The sequence below is a fragment of the Cygnus olor genome, chromosome 4 (assembly GCF_009769625.2).
Source record: "Cygnus olor isolate bCygOlo1 chromosome 4, bCygOlo1.pri.v2, whole genome shotgun sequence".
Classification (NCBI taxonomy): Eukaryota; Metazoa; Chordata; class Aves; order Anseriformes; family Anatidae; genus Cygnus; species Cygnus olor.
Genome location: NC_049172.1, coordinates 44,251,935 through 44,272,509, shown reverse-complemented (window position 1 = coordinate 44,272,509; position 20,575 = coordinate 44,251,935). Strand labels below are relative to the sequence as shown.

Sequence of the window (20,575 nt, the reverse complement as noted above, 5' to 3'; positions counted from 1 at the left end):
TAGCACCCATTTTAAGTCTAGATCACCATCTCATTTCACAAACTGACATTTTCTTTTTCCTTTTTTAATACTATTTTAGAGTGTTCATAATTGAAAGGATAATAAATTTGTGTTTTGGAAAATAACATATTTAAAAAAAAACGATCTGGCACGTGTACGCCTAATTTCTTATACTGAAGTTGCTGGAGCTTATCACAGTTGTCAAGCTGTCACTTGAAGTCCAAGTCAATAAGCACACAAGTGAAAACCTCTTTGACTTAAAAATACAGATAATAAATAGCCAACATATTCCTAGGGTGGAAATATCTTAAACTTTCTTCTTTAATCTATGTAAGCAACACACACACACATCTTCCAATGGGAAGTGCTTTAAATGCAGAAAGTATTAAATAAATAATACGGATGGAATACCACCATGATATTCTGAGGGAAACACTGAAACACCCTACAGAAGTGGCTGGGACAAGTACATCCTTGCTTTTTCTCCCTCACACCCTCAAATCCATTCCTGCATCTCCTGTCAGAGAGGCTAACATGGGAACTGTGTGTTTCCACAGACCATTTGTAGCTTGCTGTTCTGACCAATGATTTCATAGCGTAATGCTAGCCGATTCTGCTGTCAGATCTGTCTTCTGCTTCACCTTCTTATTCCATCGCTGGGGCTGGGAATCCCCATTCCTCCTCCTGGCTTCTCTTTCCCTGTCTCTAAACCCACTAGCCTGACTCTGTGGCATCTCCTTAGCTCCTAGCCCTGTGGCTTAGCTCCGTTTCTTGCCCTGAGGTCATGAGTCATTTTGGAAATGGCGGTTTACATGTGAAAAGAGCTATGTGTAATTCTGTATTTCATAGAAGAGAGTCATCTCTCCTTTACCGCCTCATCAATTTCCTGTATCACACGGAGGAGCACTGCCTTCAGAGATTTCCTTTTCCTCCTGGTGCAGTAACACAGGCAGGTAAGCGTGTTGTCCCTTCTCACAGGGTGCTGCCATTCACAGCCTCATCACTTCTCTCTTCCCACACCTCTATCTCCTTCCTTTCCCAGATCGCAGAAAAGAGGAATTTCCTTTTCACCTCCTATTGCATGATAAAAAGTAGCTTGCTGTTTCAGGGTAGAGGACCGAAACCTAGAACAAGTTTCTGTCATGCTTATTAAGTGCTGCTACACTGCAAGCAACAAAGACCACCTTAGCAGGTGGCTTACAATTCTCCATTTATAATATCACAGAAACACAGGTTTAAGCTTGCATTTTTCTCCTTCAGTGCTTGCTTCTTATTTATCTAAATGCCTTTCTGGCCCTCCCAAAGATCTATCTTCCTCACATCTCTTCACGTCCTCCATTAAATCAGAGCAATCAAACAGAGCAACCATAAGAAACATTAGTGCTCTTGGTGTGCAGTTTTGCACAGCTGGCTACACAGGATGGTACTTTGGATAATCAGCGGTTTTAGTTGACCTTTTAAAACACTATAAAAAGCATCTTCTCACTGTGTCTTCTTCATAGCAGAAAGTACTAGTATCAGAAAAATACATTGCAAATTCAGTTTATCATTTCAGAAATTAAAAAAAAAAAATCCTGCATAACCAAGTCACACAGGGAATGTTGCCTGGATGTTCTCCCCTCACAGATAAACAATTGCAAAAGGAGTCTGTGTTTACCTTAAGGGAACATGAAGCTCTCTGATGGTTCGGACTTTCTTGGGCAACAGGTTCAGGGTCCTCATGTGATGTGAAAGTGCTACTCTTCTCTATCAGGTTTCTTATTTCAGCATCAAGCTCTTTACTTTCACACCTGGTTAGAAAGAAATAGCGATGTGATGCTTTGCAGAGGAATTTGAAGCACAGAGAAAGTAAATTTGTCAGCTGTCATCTTAATGTGACAACAGACACAGCAGAGCTAGTCCTGCACTGAGCTCCTGCTACCTTCCTTCCTGGTGCATAGCGAGCACTCGAGCAGTCTCACACATGCAATCTGTAAGAGCTTGGTGGCAGAAATCCATTTAAAATATTTAAGCAAGCAGTCCTTATCAATTTTACTACCTTGTGTGTAGAAATCCTAGTCAACCCTTCCAGGGACTTTCTGAAGACTTGAATGCACCCTCATCCCCAACCATCCCCAGTTTCTAGAATGTTAAAATTCATTGATATCAAAAATGCTATCAAAATAGTTAGCTTGGTTTTAAACTCCAAAACTAAATGCTCAGTTAATGATTTATTTTTCATTGTATGCTTCATTTTCTATAATATTTCATAATAGACACCTGACATGCATTTTCATTTTTTTTCCCCTGAAAGTTCCTATTAAAAACATTCATACCTTATAAAAATAGGTCTGTCCTGGATACTAAGGTGATACTTGTTTTGTGGGAATACTGTTATCTTTAAGTCTCTGTTAAGGACACTCAGGACTTAAGTCCACTTAATGGCATGCTCCAAATTTGCAGAAGTAGCTAGCAATTAGGGCTGACTCATTCAACACACCGTAGTGGTGGAATGTGACTTTCAGGGCATAATCAAAACCAAACCGCCAAAACCCTAGACCCAACCTAAGTTTTCAAGAAACACTCATCTCTTTTGGTAATTTAGACTTTTATTTCCAAATCAGCTTAAAACAACTCTAAATGCATATAGTCCATGACCAGAAAGCCAACAGCAAGGCTCAGAAGTATTAGCAATCAGGATGTAGCAATATTATATCTCAATTTAGGCAGAAAACACTAAGTTCTTCATTTGAACTACCAGAAAATTGAAAGCAGTTAGAATTTACTGGTTAAATTTATCACAGTTCAGACAGACAATCCACAGGGATCGCACTGCAGGTTCTGAGGAAACTGCTGAGAGGCTAATAATAACATTATCAATAAACAAACTCATCTATCCTAATCATAAGACTAAATAAGTGAAGCGAATTTTGTGCTGAGAGGATAAAACGACGCATTTTATTACACTTGCTATTTACTCACAGAGCCTTTAACAGAAATGTATTGCATTAAGCATGGATGCAAAGTCATCTGCAGAGGAACTACAGCAACATTCCAGCAACAGGAAACAAGGACAAGGAAAACTCAAAAGGTTGGATTTGATTTGCTGCCCAGGAGCTGGACAAGCTGGAATTGCATTTGCAGAGTTGCCATGAACCCTGCCTGCACCATCAAGCACAGAAACTGAGACAGGATTATGCCGGGCGAGCCGGCAGCAAGTCGCTCTCAGTTTTAGTGCCCGTCAAGCATCCTGCCTCTTCAAACTACCTTGTCTATGTGGAGCCACAGCATGGAAGGAAGAAAAGTTTTCATGGCAGGATATTTGGGTGTGTTTTGAGGGCTAGACTTACAGGACAGGAAATAGGACTTTTAGCCCTGTGAAAGGCCCTCGTTCACCAGAGCACATCACGTGAGTTTTCTTCTGTAGAGAAAGATGCTTCCTCGTCCTAAGCTTTTTGTTGTTGTTTGTATTAAACCAACACGTTTGCCAGAGTGAGTTCAAAGAAACAAAGCACCCAATTAAAAAGAGTACTGTATTTTGTCAGACCCCTTTGAAAGGGAATTACGGCCAGCTACAGGCACACTGAGCAAGAGAAAGACTTCCTTGGTGCACGTTTTCATAAGCCTCATGGGCGTGCAGCAGGCTGCAGCTGCTCTGAAAGCCTGCGGTGGTTTCAAAGCCTCCGTGCTGTGGGGGCGGCGGACGAGCCCGGGTGGCACGGGCTCTGCGTGGCGGCTTGTGGGGCTGGGCATGCAAGCAAGGTCTGAGGCTGCCCAGCTTCCCTTTCACTTCTGGTTTGAGGGGATACGCAGGGCTTCAGGCACTCGCAGGACCAAGGAGCCACAAGTCTTGTCAACACAAATACTCATGAAACAAGAAGAAAACTACGGAAGGAAAACAATGAAGCTTGAGAAAGAAATCCAGCCACCTTCTGTCTTGCTGAAAAACTGCAAAATCCTGGATAGGTCCACTTGCACTGGTCTTTTTTAACCAAATGTGTGCTGACCTTCTTGGACAGTAAGTTCTCAGGCATTGGCAAGACCAACAGCTTGGCTTTGAGGCTTCACTTTTAAGGAGCTGCATAATGCCAACTCAGCAACATCAGTAACAGTCACCCTTTTCTCTCAGGCCTACTTCCCTGAAAAACAGCAGCTTCAGCTCATTCGGACTCCTGTGCCTGACCTAGTGTGAGACCTGCTTTGCCCAACAGATTTGGATATACTCTACACAGAGAACTGGGGGCTTCAAAGGCTTGGAAAGTTTCAGCACAGAAGCAGGCACCTGTGGTGCAGTTTTAGGAAAAGCGTATTAAATGATATTTGCATAGTAAGGGAGAAATTGCTGCAACTGCCCCCTTAGAAGCCCTAAAAATGTGGCAAGAGTAGGGGAGAGGTTAAGTAAAGCAAGGTTACTGCGCAGCATTGAGGGATTTAGGACATAGCTGTTAAAACCACAGGCTGATATTTTCAGAGTGAGCTGTCAGAACTTGAGTTTTTTATCTGCTTGGACAGCCAACCATCGGTGAGAGATAGCTGCTCTTCTCTTCTCTTGCTCCACACACCTCCTTTGTGAGATCAACAGAGGAGCCAACTTAGCTGAGAGAAAAAACTCTCGCCTACGAGTGGCTTCTCACAAAGAATATTTTTTGCACATTGCCCAAGGTTGCAGTCACATGTCCTGCTCCAAAGAGCTTAAATGTACAACACCATCCACTTTCCACCTTTCACTACCTCACCACTGCAAATCACCATCCTTAACTGCTGGCACAACCCACACACCTGGCTGGGTCAAAGTAGTCAGCTTAAATCCTTTAAAGTGAAATAAAGCAGTTAGAATAAAACAACTGGTCAAGAGAAAGGAGCAGTTCCTAGGTGCAGCTCTGAAGAAAGTAAAAAACGAGCAGCAATCTCTGGCAGGAGTGCAGGACTGAGCACCGAGGCAGGCTGCACTCATCTCTGCTGCTGGTTCAGCCACATCGAGAGGAGATGTCTGACCACAGCCTCCTGAGATCAGAGCATGAATCAAGCTGGGAAATCCCCCGTAAAGTTGGTGGGATGGCTTTAAATATTTCTTTGCAGCCAGGAAGTGCTCATTGCTCTGCTCCCTGCAGTTTGTCTTACTTCAGGCTGTACCTGGTATTCACCTCGGGCTCTGCCCTTTCTGTCTCTGTGTTCTTCCCATGCTTAGCAGCATCTGGGCAAGAGAAGGAGCAAGAACCAGTAGTGCCAGTAAAAAAAAAAGAAAGGGAACCACAAAAGACTCCAACCCCTACAAATGGATTGCTGCTCTGTAATACCCACGTGCTTCAACGTTGTCATGAACATTGGAAAATTATTTTGTTGGCTAGGTTCCTCAGGGCTTTGGTTTTGCCCCCTCAGCTTTTAGACTGAGGTGTTTTGATCATATTTTAAAAGAATATTAGCCACTTTGATATTTAGAAGGGTACATTTATTGTGAGGTATGTAAAATGTTAATCATATCTGTAGTACAGTTCCATTTTACAGACCATACGTTCAGAGCACACAGATGATCTGAGTGCTTGAATACCTCTTTGTGATAACAGTGATTAGGAGCTACCACAGAAGACAATTCTTGATGATTACCTGAGCTTCTCTTGGTGAGCTCTAGAGGGCACACAGCATTTAACTTCCACAGAAAGCAACTCTTCCAGAACTACTTTTGGTTTTGTGAAGTTCACAGACATGTTTCTGCACCATTACCATCCTTATTATGTTACATCATTGCCAACATTTTCTAAAATTGGGTATTTTGGTTTTCACTAATTATGCTTTTTTAAGGAAAGAAAAAAATAACCTTTTGGAAAAGTCATTAAAATGAAACCCAGTCAAATTTTAGAGATGCATGCTTTGTAAAATCAATCATTAGAGAATATTAAAAATTTCATGCACTGATATGGGGCAAAGTATATCCCTTCTATGTGTAAAAACTTTACTTAAGTATAAAAATAGGAAGAAATAAAAAATACACAATATCCTATTTACACATTGTACTACAATTAAAGCAGAAGCCAATTAAAAATTTAGAATATTAACTCTTTGTAAATTTTGACTGACTTCCTCAGTTTCCTCTGCTGGGATAATTAAAACATTTGACGTGGAAGCAGCACCTACAGATGTAACAAAGGCAGCTGGTTGCTCAGTGTAAATTTTAGCAGCTTGCAGGAAAAGGAGAGAGCACATCCGTGCTCATAATTTCCATATAATATATGAAAAGTAGTAGTCAACATCATTCTAGCTGTGTCCTCCAAGAATAAGAAAATCCTTAGGCCTGTTCTCTTCCTTTTGAAAATTGCCATACCCATTCAGAATTTCACTCGTTGAGATTAGCTGTGCATCAGATTAAAGATATTTTCATTTCCCTCTTGTATTCACCTTGCTGTCTTTAAAGCTGCCTTTACTCTTTTTGCTCTATGATACATCTCTGTGCTATTTTAATTCCTAGGCTTTTGCTCTATGATACATCTTTATGCTATTTTAATTCCTAGGCTTTAACAGCTTTTTGTGGTTAATTATTTATAAATGGTTGCATACTTTTTATAGCAACTCAGTGTCTCAGCTGGGAGCCAGAATAAAAGTGTGACCAGCATATGCTTTGTACATGACTGGAACTAAAATTCCCATGTAGATCAATGTCACGCAGTTAAAAAAATAAACATGCTATTCTGTCCTCAAAGGGTTATGCTACGAAGCCGTGGTTATACGTGCACAGCGAGTTTTATTAAATTATGCGTTTAACAGCCAAAGCAAAAACCTATCTTTGGCCCAAAACTATCACTAAAGCCAGAGCACGTTATGGAACCAGAGAAGAAACGTGAGATGTGGAAACCAACAGCTCCCAGCAGAGCCAAGGGCACTTTGCAGTTAGGCTTCTCCAGGTCAAGAGAAGAAGCACAAGGCAGAACAACTCCACATTAACACACGTTTCCATTACAGAGCAGCAGCCATTTCCAGCTCCTGAAGGCCTGCTCCACGGTCTTTTGATCAGCCACACGCTTTGGGCTTGCCACAGCATAGATTCATGGCCAAGAAATAGCTGCTTATCCAACAGCTGGGTAGGAGCCCTGTGCAGAGTCCCAGCGCTGCTGTCGATACCATTTGTGAGCTCTTGGCTCTCCCTGCATTTCTTTGGGAACCAGCAACAGCGGGCACACCTACAGCATGTCTCAGTGCATTTACTGCCAAATGCTAATTTAGTACTGAATGCATATAACTACTTCAAATAATAATTTCAAGGCTGGTTGCTGGAGTCATTCACCTGTGATTGGTGAAAGCACAAATATACACCATAAACAATCGTGGAAAAAGGTTTTAAGCCAGGATTTACAAGCAGATGCCAACACCACGGAGTCATATTTTGACGGGAAATGAATTCCAGAGTCTAGGGGTTAAACACATGCTTCATCCCCTTGGGTGGGCATTTTGGACCTCAGATTCTTGCTTCGCTAAGCCTAAAGAGCAGATCCATAGAAAGAAGTCAATTTCTGACTTTGAATTAAGGAGGACAAACTGGTTCAGATAAATTTAAAAATCATTCCCTCCAGCAAAGGAAAGCCATTTTAGCTAATATTTCCCCAATTTATGATAAAGCACTTAATTCGTTTCAGAAAAAGGCCTTTACAATTTGAGAAAGAAGAGACCTGAGTTACAGAATTTGTAATCTAACCCATGCTAGGAATATATTTGAAATGGGAATAGAAATCAGGCATATAATTTTTAAAGACTGTTTACTGCAGAACTAGGTTATTCTGTTATGTTGCATATGATTTTAAAGGGTTTTTGCTCTCTTAATTTGGTTTTGTATAATTCTTAGTTTTTTTCCCCTCTAAATACCTTAGGATTTTTATATTAAAATCTTACCCACCTAAGACTAACTGACAAAGAATTTCTGGTCTAACAAGCAATGGGATGAACAAAGTTTTGCCATGAAAACAACAAGTCTTTTGTTACAGATTTTTTTTCAGCCTCTTGAACTCTTGCAGCTTTTGTAAGCCGTTAACAAACCACCAGTTCCTGAGCTGACAAACAACACTTACAATCGTGCAGCTCCCTAAGAATCGGTGGTGCCTTTCCACTACTCAACACCCCGCAAGCCGATCTCCCAAGCCTAAACTCTGAGTGGAATTTGAGCCAGATCTCTTAAAACTGAACTGCATTAATTCTGCGTTCTGCCTCACACCCCCCATGGTAAGAGGTGGTTTATTAGTCACAAAGCATACTGCGCCAGTGCAAACACAAAAAGAACACCTGCCTTTGTCAACTGCGAGGATATAATTTAAAAATAAAGAGGGAAAAAAACAACAAAAATAGCTTCTAGCAATAGTTTTTTTCAAACTATTTCCAACTTCCTTTTTTTAACTCAAATTTTACCCCCCAAAAATCACCCAGTATTTCAAAAGCATAGCTGGAAACCCAGCCACCAGCAGCAGCTGAGACCCACCTAGCAGAACTGCACTGTCTCTAGAATGAGAGGTCCCAGATGCCGTGGAAAAAAAGTGCTGGCACTGTTACTCAGGAATTAAGTTTGAGATTAGAGATAATCTTGCCCCAGTCCCAAGAAGAGAGCTCCATAAGGCAAGGTGTATGATAGGGGGTTAAAACATGTACGTACTGAGACTACAGCAGAGAAATGCTTAAACTTTCGCTCAAATCTGATGCAGCCAAAACATCTGCCTGTCACCCCATAAACGTCCCTACACTTCTGTTCCCTTTACGACAAAGGAATGGAGCTTTTAAGGAACATTTAATAGCCAGCAGCTGTTTGGCTGTCAAATGCCACATCTGGAGAAGCTGTGCCGTTAATGTGAACAGAAACAATTATTCTTTAATAGTTTTGCTTAATTTTAAGAATTACACAAATCACAACAACAAAAGAGGTGCAGTGGAAACACATCTGGTTTCTCAGAAAAGAAGCCAAAAAAGGGTGCAGTGATTAATTGAAGCTGCATCTCTAGTTTGTTCTGTCTCACTGAAGGAAGAAGTAAGGCTACTGATATCCAGGTACTTAGTGCTTTTCCAGCCTTTGGCTATTCCCCTCAACAAATATGGGACGTGCAAAAAGATGGCAACTAGCTGGTTCACATTAAATGCCATTAGATGTCAGTTATCGCACAGCTCTGTGCCCCTCTGTGCGTGAAGGTTCCTGCTCTTTGGGACTGCCTCCTCACTTCTGTACACCATAGCCTGCACATCAAGAAAAGAACATCATTCCCCTTTCACTTGGATCTTCTGCTTAATTACACTACCAAAACCATAACGAAATTTCTTCCTGATGGACAGAATTTGGGATGAGTTCAAACCCCTGGAAAGTCAATGAAATGATTTTCACTAATTTTGTTGGGCTTTAAACGAGCTGTGAGTGAGTTACTGCTTCTCCAAAGAGACAGTCATCTGTAACTGGAGCACCCAGACTCATCACCCAGGGGTTTTGCCATGAAAATCAACAAAATGGAAAGCTCAGCCAAGCAGAGCCACTGACTAGCACGTGCTTCCTGGAGCAGATGAATTCCTCCACTGACATGCACGCATGCAGAAAGATGGTGGGAGATGGCAGGAAAGCACTGAAAGAACCAAAAACTAAGAGTTGACAACAAGAAGGAAGACAAATCTAAAGCAGAGCAAAAATAAAGAATGTTTTCAAGTGCCTGCAGTTTTCTTATGAAGACCAATAGCCAGAAAAACTTGAACTCCTTTTAGGACACTCTCCTAGCCCCAGCAGGCACCTTTTTGAAACAGTCATCCTCCCACAGCTCTTTCTAAACTGGCTGCGCACTCCAGCGTGAGCACCAGGTGCCTATTCAGACCCTGCATGCACTCATTTCTGTGGAAAGCTGCAATCCTGATGTAGTTGTATGTTTGAGGTTTTTTACTGGTGCTTTACACCACTGATCTTTCTCTTCCTGAATCAGGCATCACCACAAACCAAACAAGACCTATGCACTGCCCCTTTTGCCTCCGAGCTCACCCTTGGGCAGGATGTGGATGCGTCACCAAGCCTCACAGATCTGGGTTCACAGCTGGGCTGCACCCTTGGAGGAAAACAAGTCCGTGATTCATTTGGGTCAGTTTCACCCCTGCAGACCTTCCCTATTGTCAGTTACCTACTAAGAGCGCAAGCAGAACAAACAGGAGAACACCATTAGGAAATTCAGCCAGGAAATTTAACTTACAGTAGCTGATGGAGGACAACCAGCCCTGTTAAGTCAAGCCAACTTCTTGCCTGTGGTAGCTGTTAGGCAGCCAAAATGAAACAGAGGAAGCTTGCTGCACAGCTGTCTGCGTCGCAGATCCAGGGCTTGAACTGCCAGCAACTGGCACCTGGTCTCACCAGGGATGCCAGCACCAGGAGGGAGTCTTGACACCTCCCTCCCCTTGCAGAGACATGCTAGAGTCAAACTACACTAGCACCACAATGTCTTGAATAAACGGGAAATCCCAAGGGATTTCAATATCCAGTTATTTCTCAATAAACTAACTGGAACAAAAAATGCTTCTTTCTGGAAGAAAGAAGGGTAGAGTACTATTCTGTAAACTTCACAAAACAATCTACACTTTCCTTAATTTTTTTTTTCCTCTCTCACATACACACATTATGCTTAATTCTAAAGCTATCTTTCAACCATTCTCAGCTACCTGGATTTTTTATGTATTTATTTATTATTTGGTCAGAGTTTGTCTTACTGAATACAGCTGTTCATCGAAACATTCAGCATCATTTATTGTCTTAAATCTCCTCATGACTCACTGACAGTCTTAGAAACGGGTCGTCACAGTCACAGACTCATTGAAAGCTGTTAGCAATATTGTGACCTCTCTATCTGTATAAAGTATCTCTCCTTCCTACAGTACAACCTCTTTTCCTGCCATTATCAGTAGAACTAGTATTACCCCACAAAGAAGCAACCAGCCGAAGGAGGCTGTGAAATCTCCATACTCAGAAATATTAAAAACTTGCCTAAGCAGGCTGAGCAACCTGACCTCAGCCCTGCTGGTCCAGGCGACCTCCATGTCCCTTCCAACCTACACTATTCTGTGATCCTGCTCTTCTCAGTACAAAAAAATGCCTATGTTTCACTTGTTTTACCAGAACTGATACAGACCTCCACAGGACAGATTAAAGTAGGGGAAAAAATGTATTAGTCTGGGTCTCTGAAAAAGAAATTGACTGACAAATGCAGAAAATACTTGATTGTATAGTTCCAAAGCATAATGTAAATTAATTTAAAAATAAATAAATAAAGGGAGAAGCTTCTCCACATAGAGTTAAGATATTTTAATACCTTTCCATCTCACCAAACTGATGGAGACACAATTCAAGGAGATCCTCTGCCTCTTTATTCTTCCTTTTGAGCTGCTCAGAGTGAATCTGTTAGAAACAAAGAGGGGAAAAAAAGTAGACTTAGAGGGAAACAAAAAGGTTAATAATCTAGGAAGAACAATTTAATTGCATGATCACAACAAGAAGAGATCATAAGATCTTGCCTGCATTCCTGTTTTCTTCTTTACATACAATAAATGGCTTACATGTAGGCCAGGAATCTACTTTCTCCTTCCCACCATCATCTCCTCGTAAATCCACAACTCTAGCAGGGACAGTTTTGCAGGGGCAGAAGGACTATCACTCTCCAGCTGTGGTAGCAGGAATCTCCCCAAGGAGCAAAGTTGTCAGTAGCCACAAAAATACTGGAAGTGTTGTGAAAGGCTTTTATTATTATTATTATTCATCCTAAAAGAACCAACTATTTTAAATACTCTAGAGTTCACATATGTCCTCAGATTGACCTGAAAATTCATATGCTTCGTGGAAGTGTACAGTAAGACTATTACTCCAAATTTAAGAGAATGAGTAGTGAGCCTGATACAGATCACTTGAAGAGAAAAGAAAAGGAAGCTCGTGTTAAGTTATTGTGCACAAGCGCATTGTTCAAGAACTATACAAGCTCCTAACAAGCTTCCCTCTCTTCAGGGCTAGTTACTGTCTAGCACTGCATTTCCAAAGAGAAGAAGGGAAAAAAAAAAAAACATCCTTCCCAGAGAAAAGGACACACATTGGGGTAACACTAAGTAGTTCATGTATAAATAATTCCTTCAGATGAGAACGTGAAATAAGCAAACTGTGTATGTTGTGAAGTACCATAACCTCTACATCACAAGCTGAAGAACAGATCGTACAGGGACCGAGCCAATGGCACAGGCACTGAGCCACTGCCACCTCACCCCCAGGAGCCATTCTGCTGCCTGTGCTGCAGGCCAGGGACAGCACTGGGTGAGTTTCTTCAGGATACATGTGACACCCCATCAGAAAAGGAGTCCAGAAGTGTTATTACACACTTTAGATCAAAGTGTCAAAGCAATTGCATTATCATAGTTGTTGGAGTTAGAAAACTGGGAGATTAGAGCTTCATCTTGACCTAAGAGATTTCATAACGCCTGGTGGAAGGATAACAACGTGACCACTGGAATAAAGTGGGAAGCGATCAAGAGTGGAACCTGCCATTTATAACCAAATAAGTTTTCAATTACAAGCCATTCTCTTTATTGGTAACATCAACTTAATGTGAAACCACAGCTGAACATTTTATAGAAACCATGCTGCTTCATCTACATGCAGAGCAGAAATGTAAAATAAAAGTTTGCCAGGAGAAGATCTGAGGTGTTTGGCATTCCACCCCTGCTTAATTCTCCTTTCCAGCAGACATTTCACACATTTTAAATGCATCTGGTAATCACTAATTACAAGGATCCGTTAAGAAAAAATGTAAATTCAGTTTCATATGCAACTTGATTGTCTGAGTTTTATGAGTGTCTGTTTAATCATAACAAAAACATGTTGAAGTATGGAAAGCTGTATTCATTTGATTTTAATGGGAGCTGCAGACATTTGGTACTAATAAGAATTAAGCCTTATTTCAGGATGCCTACACTTGGCGTTTAGGTGTCTAGCAAAATACCAATTTTGAAAAATGTTGACCTAGAATGAACACTCCCAACCTCCATCTAAACAAAAAATAACATGAACACACTAAACCAAATCTGGTCTGAAAAGAAAAAATGAAAAATAAAATAAATAAAAACACACAGAAAAACCCACCACCACCACCAGAATTCAGACCACTATTTCATCCCTATTGCATCCCACTGGGCTTAGACACTTCAGCATCCTCAGACCCATATGCCAAGTACGCACAATATGACATCCCCCATGCTGAAAAAATAAGCCGTGTTAAAGTGATGCAGGTTAGAACTGACAATAAAGAGGATTCCTATGCTGGTAAAGTTTATGCAACAACAAGTAAAGAAAGCTTTGGGGAGGAAAAAAGTGGAGGACATGGAAAGATTCCTTGTGTGACTTGCTAGTTCTGCAGCAACAGATCGGTTCAGGGGGATGTGCTCTGGGCTCTGCGCTGTCTGCTCTGGGTTCTCCGTGGCCCTGCCCTGCAAAATAGCTGCTAAAGCTGACAATTCCCAAATCAGTGCTTGGCCCAGCTGAAGACCCAGCTGTCACAGAGCAGCAGTTCTCCAGAAGTCCTGCTGCCACCACCTGCTGGGGGTGGGGGGATCCCTCCTGCATGGCTTTGCAAAGTCCGTGGTACGCATCTCCTGACTCTTAGTCATATGCAGATTTTGCTGCATGCCCCACAGCACCAGGCACCCTGATTTAATGCATGTTTTCACAAGCTGGTCCAGCTACCAGAAGTCACTTCATTGCCATAGCACAGGAGTCCATCCTCCCTCTTCTGAACAGTCCAAGCTATGGGGAAAAGCAGAGCTCACTGCAGTGAGAGCTGGCGCGATGCACACAGCAGAGCATGGCCAACCAAGCAGCACTGCAGCACGGCCACCTGCTTTGATTTGCCTTTGCTATTCTCCAAACGAGTTTTGGAGACTGTGTTGATGCCACGTAATGGCCTTGCCTTTCATTTCTTACGGCTTTGTGCTGAAGTGTGTCAGTTCTGAAAGGCCTTTAATTCTTTTTTTCTTTTTTTTTTTTCTTCAAATCATTTTTGATTCTTCACAACAAAAAAAAAATACAGCAATGAATCCAACCTGTGTTGGCAGTGCAAACTGTGCTACATCTAAATCTACAGTTACAAACCGAACAAGAGGCATCCAGGTTATTGTACAAAACATGCACGTTTTTATAAAAACAAGTAGAAGCTTTTACAACTACAGTATGCAATTTAATGCTGTAGGGTTTTTATTAGATCAGACAAACTGAAGCCAAGCTGGATAAAAATTCAGCTACTTCAAAGAATTAAGGCTACGTAGAAAATAGGGGGGGTTATAATGGTCATGTAAAGGATTGCTCAGAATTACATAAATTTTCTGCTTTCTGTCAAGGCTTTTAAGAACAGGAATGCTCTGAAGTAAAACAGGATTTGTTTTGCTCACAGATTTATGTGTTTTAGCAACAATTGAAGATGTATAGTAAAAAGCATACAAAATTCCTTGGTGCTCTCCTACCAGACTTATCAGTGCTCCAGTGATAATCCAAGCCTTAAGTGCTTCCTAAATGTATGTGAACAGGACAAAAAAAACTCTTTTTGGTTGGAGTACTAATTTGTATTAAAAACAAGGAAGTTTTCCACATGCAGAAAACATACTTGGAAAGAAAAAAAAAACCTCCCCACAGAGCAACAAGAACATTAATTCTTATAAAATACTAATTATATTAAAATAAAAAAAAAGCCACGTAGGCACTCAAACTGAAGCTTCAAAATGTTATCCAAAGCCCATTTCAAAAACATCTGTACTGTGAATGTTAAACCTGCACTGCTCTCACTTTGCCTCCTGCCACATTCTTTTTCTTTCTCCAAATCCAGTGCTAGCTTAAGAGCATCCTATCTTCCTCAACCTTCACTCAATTTTCCCCAAACGCGTTTTGTAATTCACTTGTTCCTCTGTTGTGCCAAAGCAACATTTTGTGGGGATGCAGTGTAAGATGAATCTCAGAACTGAGCCAGCCTAAACAAGGCAGAAAAGGGAAAGAAGATTTTGTCAGGTTTCCCCACACACACACCCTATCCAATGATTCAATTTAACTAAACACCACCACAAACTGACATACTGTCACAATGGAGGGAGCAGAAAACAGCTAGTATGCCAGAAAAAAATGAAGTAAATACTAGCAAACTAGGCATAAGGAACAAACCCAAGAATAAGTTACCTTTCCACTGAAACCCATTTTTTGTAAAGCAAAAGATCCAAGACTAACCGTCACAGACAGGCCAAGTAAAATTACCTCATTTAAGTAATACCCAGATTGCAAAATAGCTCCAAAACAAAGTGGAACATATATAATCATAAATGCTGTTGATAAACAAGCCAGCAGGTTACACACTGTGTGTGGCTGTTGTGTAGGAGGAGTGGGGGGAAGAAATGGATTATTACTGTAAATGTGATCAAAATGGAAGAGCAACCGAAGAAACAAATAAGCATTTGATGAAAAAAGATCCTAAGCAACATATACTGAAACTAAATCGATACAGGAATAGAGCCTTCAGGATTTTTTTCCTTACCCATAACTCTGAAAAAGTCAAAAATACAACATAATATTTCTGTGACGTCTTCCTCCCTAGATAGTCCCAGGTTTAATACTCATAAATAGCACTAGTGTTCAGTGCAGCCAGCCTTCAACCAGCTATTACATGTCTTCCTGCTTTTGCATCCACGCTCTTTGCTGAAAATGCAGCTTCAGTCATGTAAATGCAGCACAAGAAAACCCACAAAGACAGCAAGATCTGCCAGTCCTCTCCTCCCACCGTTATTTCCTGATAGTGCTGAAACTTCAATATTAGACAGTTTCTAATCAAATATTTAAAATCTGACATTTTAGTTGTGCGAAAAATAGAAAGTTAGGTTCTTTAGCTGTCTTGCCCAATTAGATTCAGATAAAATGAAACCAGTACCTGCACTGTGTGATGCAGGGAGATTTAACATTGAATACTTAAAACTGATCTCCCCATTAAGTACAGTTTTCCTTGGTTATGGTAGCAGCACAGTCAGAAGAGCAAACATCCCCAAAAACCTAATTCACAGATGCCACAAATCTGTGATATCCAGAACTTGACAAACACTCTATTTAATTTCTTGAAGTAATCTCAAACTGTGCAACAACCGAAATAAATTAAGACCCAAAACAACCGAAGGCTGTTGCAGTGGACCAGACTGAGGAATGAGGCAATTAAAGGCTGAACGCACTATTTCTACCCAGAACTAAAAGCCTGGTTTTCAGCACGACGTAGATGGGACTCTGGAGAGGCTCTGCACTGCAAGCTGTTTGGCTGCAGTCCAGGAAAGGCAAACGCACAGCGCAATCTCTGCATTCGCTGTCTCGTACAGGAGGTAGCAGGCTGGCTTTGCACAGATAGGCAGCATTTGCCGTGCAGCTCTTTGGTGTTACAAGTGCTGGTCCTCCACAATAGGGTGTCTGAAAACGTTTCTATTGACACACACAAACTAGTTGAAGTGGTGGGTATAAATCCTGTTTTTAAGTACATGACCTGGTTAGAAAAATCAATACATCACTTTTTCTTACATTAAACCAGAAAGGAAAACATTTTACAGACAAGTTATTTCTTTGGAAATTTGTCCATTTAACAATTTCTAAACATCTTCAGATTTAGATGTAGTTCACAAGATCTTCAAAGTGAGAAAAATATTCCCAGGTGAGTATAAACCCCTTCAAGTAGAAATCAATGGTACAAATATTACCGAAAGCAGCCAGGGTCATGCCCAGAGCACTTTAGCAAAGCTCAACGTAAGTCATTCCACATAGACATCTGCACAGATGAATCTACAGCACAGAAGATAATTTGAAAGGCTTCAAAACATACATTCCTTGCCAAAAATATTATGACTACAATTATAATGTGCAACAGTCACATAAGAAGTGACCAAGAAAGTCAAATATCATCAAGTTGTCAAAGCCATGCACGATATACCTGAATGTTCTCAGTGCTTTCCTGGATTCCTACAAAGTCACCTTCTTCCCTCCCCTTCCATCACTGGAAACCATAGAAAGAAGAAAATACTGCTAACCTCTAATTATTACAAGGTTATGAGTTGGGGTGTGTGTGTGTGTGTTAAGCTTTTCTGTTTTGGAGTGATTTACAGCATACTAAGAAGTTGCTAGCAGATATATGATGACGTCTGCAACGAAAAACATTGCCTAAAAATCAAAATCTCAACATTTTTCTTCCTTTATTTGAAAACGAATTTTAACTTTGTTATTTGAGCCTCTCTGATATTTATATGCAGCCTATCACCGATTTTCAGATACTGCACATATTTCTCCTGAAAGTAAGAAAAATTAGGAGCCTCATTTCTTTACTGGAAAATGTTAGATTTGACCAACTCCCATCATTGCACAAAGACCTGGGGGCAAAGGCAATGATACTTTGAATGTATTTATTGCCCAAAGTCTACGATGGGGAATCATTGTTAATAGAATACGAATTATTTTATTAAAGATGTACAAAATGCACTGATGAAATAAAATGAAGCCTTCAGCAATAAATGTATTTGATTTGTTTAAAGGTAATTTACCAAGAAATCACAGATCTGTCAAACAGGGAACTCTGCCAAATATGAAGTTCTTCAGAAGAACACACATAAACCAGGCATATTTCATGCAAGAGCACTGCAGGAAGCCTTCCCAATGGCACTTTACTCCTGTTCTGTATCTAGCTTCAATTAGCATGACAAATTATTTGAGGGTGGGCAAGATGGGAAGGAAATACTTAGCTGTTTGTTAAATGTCAGCTCTAAATTATGCAGTGAAAGAAATCTTTTTCGTTATTATTCACTGTCAAAGTATGGACAGAAATAATTCCAAGAGATAATATGCAGAAGTAGAAAGGAAAAATGCTGCAAGATAAAAGCAAAGATTAATAAATATTATATCCATCGATAGTGCCAGAGATGATTTTCTGAATAATTTTCAATGGACATCTCCCAACAGTACAACTGTGATGTGAAGGGAAAGAGAAACAATGGAACTTCCTTGTGCAATCCAAGCCAAGAGAGAAAAGATTTAGGATCTATTAAGTCCAGTGACTTTGGAAACAGATCTGTGGAGTACAAATAGGTAACTTGCCACGTTAATAGAAAGATCGCTCCAAGGACAGGGTCCACGTGGCTGGGAAGGAAACGAGTTTCTGAGAAAAGTATTGAAGATACAGGCAGACCTACCACAGAAAGTTGTACAGCTGCAAGAGCAGAAGCTTAACACTGAGAAGGTAAGAATCTGATTCAGATGAGGAGCTCAGCTCAGATTTATATAAATTTCACACTCTCCACCTAAGCTTCAAAATCTCAGAACAAAATAAGAAAGAAGAAATGAGCCTATAGAAAACTAGGAACGATCTGACAAGCCCATTCCATTGCAAAAAAGCTTCTTTGTATACACTCTAGTGTGCCCACACTTCTGAAAACGTGGTACTCTCACTGCTGGAAATTAGGACTCTGCCAGCAGTATGTCTTGGTGCACTAAGGATCCAGCAGCATGTGAAGGGAAGATGACCCTTTATGAAACTCTTTCCCTGGTCTTCTGAGGGGGTTGCTGTGAGCATTTTTTAGTTCCCATAGGTGTACTGACAACTTTTACTTTGGTTTGAGAAAGGGGAACTGGAGCAGAGAGTCCTACAGCTATCCTAGTATAATGGTTGTGCAGGCCCTCTGGCAGCAAACACTGGCTCTGAAGACAGAAGGGTTAATTCTCACTGCAACGGCTACAAGTACTGCAGCTTTATATTTTATCAGACAAGGAATTAAAACACAGAGAGGAAAAGCACGCACATAAGTTTGCTTTCTATTCCTTCTACACAAGCCTCAATAGTCCTCACGGCTCACTCTGTTTATGCCTGTTAACCGAAAATGTACCACTTGAAATTTCTAATGCTGTGACTCCAAGTATTCCTTATTCGGGGTTGAAATGCTTCAAAACTTTTTCTGGGATAGAGCATTAATGGCAATTTACAGCAACATAGCAAGCAAAAAACACCCAGCCCAGAGCCCTGGACCACCCTCAAATGCTACATGGACTACAGAAAACAATTTGTAGCAGCTGCAGATAAAGGGCCCTTCTGTTTCCTAATCACAGACCCAGCCAAGGGAATCCTGTGGCTGCTCATCAGGGTCGGTACCACAGCGCACATCCCAAACTCTATAGAACAGGTAAAATTTCCTAAAGTTTCAGCAGAAATGTTACCCAAGGAAGAAGTGTGGGTCAAACCCAATAGATATGCACCAAATCTTTTTTTAACATTAGATTTACCCTAAAGTAATGGTTTGGCACAGCCCAAATGCTCTACATGGCAATAATGCTTTACTGTTTCTGTACCATTCACTGTCCAGCCTTGTACGAGAAAAGAGAGTACAAGAACTCTGCTATAGCAGAGTATAAATGTGCATAAAATCACATGATTTATACACAATTATGAAGAAAATAAAAAGTAAAAAAACCTCATAGAATACCAGGTTTGGGATTTGAAATCTTTTTTGGTAGATGAAAAAGAGGCACATGATTTCATCCTGAGGCTAGGCAGGGACACAGCGGTGCCAGCTCCGAATGCAGCAATTACTCACCATTGTCAGGCGAGGTGCTCATCTCCGTGTCTGCTAGCTTAGAAGGCACTAGTCTCAATAAAGGCTCTCTGAATCAAATGACAACTAAGCGGTTTGGAGGCAAATATATATCTATCTCAAGGTTTAACCTACACCCCAGGCTTAGGGAAACCCCTTTCTTAAAGTCATTCTAACGGTGGGGACGCATTCATATCTCACAAATAAACACAGCCCACGCAGCTCTACTTGAAAGCAGTGCTTGCAAGAGACCACAGAGGATTCCCTCTCGCTCTTCAGATTACCATGGAACAGTGACACAATGGTACGCCCACTCGCCAGCGAGAGGCATGCAGTGGGAAAAGCGGCAGTCTAGCACGGTGGAAAAGTTGTATCAGCTCAAAAGGTATATAGCACCAGTATTAATCTAGAAGTAGAATAATTTACTGTAAGGAGGAGATAGGTCAGGGACCCATTTCTAGGAATGCATTTTAATTAGAATTTATTCTAAAGGTTTCCCTGCAGAAATAGCGCTCGGTGCAGTCAGCCGCAGGCTCCTCATCAGCAGTGACATTCAGCTCTCTAGCCAGCCAACAAGCACCACGTTCATTATCGTATCTGATTTTCTTGCTGAGGAAGAGGGCGTAGAGAGGTGGAGACTGCACAAACGTCTTCCCCTCCGCCCAGACAAGAAGTGATGTAGCATTTTCAGGAGCACACTATTCATTTCAGGCTGTAGCCCACTGCACCTAGGAGCTCATTAATCAAGTTTCGCAGATGATAAAAATTAACACTGTCATTCTGTTACCTAGAAATGAAAGATTCATTATAAGTATGTTCAGAAAAGGTTCATCTTTAAGCATGACTTGTATTGGTTTCAGTTTTTATGACAACAAAACCTGCGCAGCCATGCACCAAGGAGGGGATACCTTTCTAGCATTTTTAGGAGGCTGCTGTTGTCTTCTGCACTGGAGATACCAGTGATTTAACTGCCCTGGAAGCATTTTCGTCCTCC

At 41.0% G+C, this 20,575-nt stretch overlaps 1 protein-coding gene across 3 annotated transcripts in view; it reads right to left on the bottom strand.

Annotated features, from left to right (window-relative positions):
- Nucleotides 1-20,575, bottom strand: part of TNIP3 (TNFAIP3 interacting protein 3) — a 72,348-nt gene that overhangs the window by 40,345 nt on the left and 11,428 nt on the right. For all 3 annotated transcript variants that reach the window (XM_040556104.1, XM_040556105.1, XM_040556106.1), the window contains exons 2-3: nucleotides 11,277-11,362; nucleotides 1,658-1,790 (exon numbers count right to left, since the gene is read on the bottom strand). In XM_040556104.1, coding sequence (XP_040412038.1) covers nucleotides 1,658-1,790; nucleotides 11,277-11,362 — 219 coding nt within the window. The remainder of the gene's footprint in view (nucleotides 1-1,657; nucleotides 1,791-11,276; nucleotides 11,363-20,575) is intronic.